General features: G+C 37.6%; 1 protein-coding gene across 1 annotated transcript; it reads right to left on the bottom strand.

Annotated features, from left to right (window-relative positions):
* Nucleotides 1-3: 3 nt before the first annotated feature.
* Nucleotides 4-2518, bottom strand: LOC111376911 (alpha-1,4-glucan-protein synthase [UDP-forming] 2-like; the record flags this gene model as incomplete). The annotated part of the gene is made up of 3 exons (XM_022999923.1): nt 4-73; nt 213-463; nt 2414-2518. Coding segments are annotated over 3 exons (426 nt in total), but the record flags the coding sequence as incomplete, so codon positions are not given.
* Nucleotides 2519-2524: the final 6 nt, after the last annotated feature.

The raw sequence follows: 2524 nt of genomic DNA, 5'->3' as shown, positions 1-2524 counted from the left end.
GTCGAATCCGAGGTTCATCCCACACATAGGAAAGATGGTGCGTTTGGGGATGGTCATAACAGCATCTACATACCTGTGTTTAGTATACACATTGAGTAAGAATTTAGGTAAAAGACAAAAATAATCAATTCGCTCACGAGCTAAACTAAGCGTTTACAAGAATGAACGATAAGTACAAGAAACACTGTTTGTTGTCGGGTTGAGAAACTAACCTGGTGTTGCGCTCGCGAGGTTTGACAAGCTGAGTTGGGGCATCATAGTCGGGGATATTGAGCCAGAGCCCATGAGAGATGGCAGTTGGCACTCCTTCCCTCATGCTAAATGGATAGCCACGAACAAAGTCAGCCCCTTCTCTATATGGATCATACAATGTGTTGAAGAAGAAGGGCGTTGATGGTGTTAACAGGTTGTGTATGTGCTGTTGCAATGCATTGATATCTTTCCCAGTTGGATCCTTAGCCACCTATTTTCATTTCAGAATTTCGCAATGCCAAGAGTAAGAAAACTATTGCTCTAAATAAATCATACCAAAATTACAATGAAGACACGAAAGAATGATCATTGTAGGAAGAGTAACATACGAGATGTTTGATGCCCTAAACTCCACACAACTAATATAATAAGATATATGATCGAATATATGAGTTGTTCATCATTGGTACCTGGATTTAACTTAAGTCTCTCTTAAGAAGAGGTCGTGTGTTCGAACCCTAGGGATGTGATAGAAATCCGTGAGGTGTCCAACACTCTCTCTCTCGGCTAGGCTAGGCTGACTTTCATGATTATCTTTTCTTTCTTCTCGTAAAAAGCTCTTTCTCTTGCCCTCATTGGTGGTTTAGTAAGTCCGGGGAAGGCATATTGTTCTTATCACATTTGCTCAACTAACATACTTTTTCAGGTAACTATTATTGTCACTAACCACTTCAGTAATATGATATTTCCTTCAAAGTCAAAAACATTTTTTTTTTCTTTGTAGTGCAAATGGAACAAATGAAAATGAAGAGTAACTGTTTGGATAGTCTATTCTGACATAAAATTTCTTTAATGGCTTCAAATTATACTTATAAATATGATGAATTATCTTATGACTTGTCTATTCTACGGTAGATGAACTACACTAGTTATTGAAAGCAGTTTGAACCAATTGGAAAAAGCTAGTTGTTGGTGACCAAACTAAAAAATTCACCTCGGCCCCACCATCATTTGGGAACATCATCATTACTCTGTAAAGAGGTGTTCCATTAATGACGTCATCACCTCTTATACAAACGATCACGATCATACAAGTGTCACCTCCGATTGTCAACTCCTTTTACTCTACCAATTAGAAAAAAGTAATCATTATCTAGATGACAGGTAATCATAACCTAGATAATAACTATGTTCTAAGTGAAATGGTAACCTGAACAACCAACCTTAATGGTCAATAGAATCTTTTCAAACAAGGCGGTGGTACACATATCAAGGTCAACACTATAGTTTGATGTAACAGAGATACTAACTCTTGGTTAAAGACGGGAAATTAGTCCTTCACTCTAGGGCGAACAAAGCCACTAAATTCCAACGTTTCTCTTAAAAATCAATTTTCTATATAAATCTCTATCAAAAATCTAAGAGTCGTTCCATTAAATACACCTAAATTGATCATCCATATTCATTAACGCTAGTCAAGAAAAATCAAGTGGTACCCCACTCATTTGAATTTTTCCAATTTTCAATTACAAATGATCAAAGATAATATGCTAGTCTATTTTTACTAAAAACGTAAAGTGAACTGATGTCGTTATGTTCAACCCCAAAAAATATCGTGGACCATATCCAGTCGAGGATATGCCTAGATGCCTCGACCATAAGCTTCCGTCCCCTGCCCCAACTGCTAATTGCTCTACACAAATCCAACTCTATTAAATAGTCACGTTAACCGAAAGGTTTACAAGGACTAAAGTGCTACAAAAGATAAAGAACTAGTACCAAAATATCAAGGACGAAAGTTGAACACGTAATTTCAATAAAAGTCAAAAATTGGGGACCTCCGCTCCAAATTTTTCCCAATTATCTAGTTCAAAATCTAATTGTCCCCATTGGACAAAAAAATCAACAGATCTGTTTTTCATTTGAATAGAAATTGTTGTCTGGTGGGGCCGAAATTATGAAGCTCCCAATTGACGGTGGGTCCTTTTCAATCATATACAATTTGAAGTCTACGTGTCAAGATCTTGCGATCATGATGCACCATCTTTCGTTGAACCGAAAAGTACTGTATCCTAAACTCTCCCTAACAAAGATTTCCTCCTAGCACATTCTATTCTAATGGCATGTTGACTTTCCAAATCCAGATCCACCCAAACTCACCACCGAGTCAACTCACACACAGAAACATACACATATGGAGAAATGGGGGTAGTGAACTTACAAAACAGTCATCATCAATGGTGTAGATATACTTCTTCTTGGAAATCATGAATCCGAAGCATCGGCAAGCAGAATCCTTGAAGGAAATGCAGGAGGCCTTGGGGCCGAGAAT

This window comes from Olea europaea, unplaced genomic scaffold (genome assembly GCF_002742605.1).
Source record: "Olea europaea var. sylvestris unplaced genomic scaffold, O_europaea_v1 scaffold15758, whole genome shotgun sequence".
NCBI classification, from domain to species: Eukaryota; Viridiplantae; Streptophyta; class Magnoliopsida; order Lamiales; family Oleaceae; genus Olea; species Olea europaea.
Note: the sequence above shows the minus strand (reverse complement) of the source record. Positions and strands in the feature narration are given on the sequence as shown.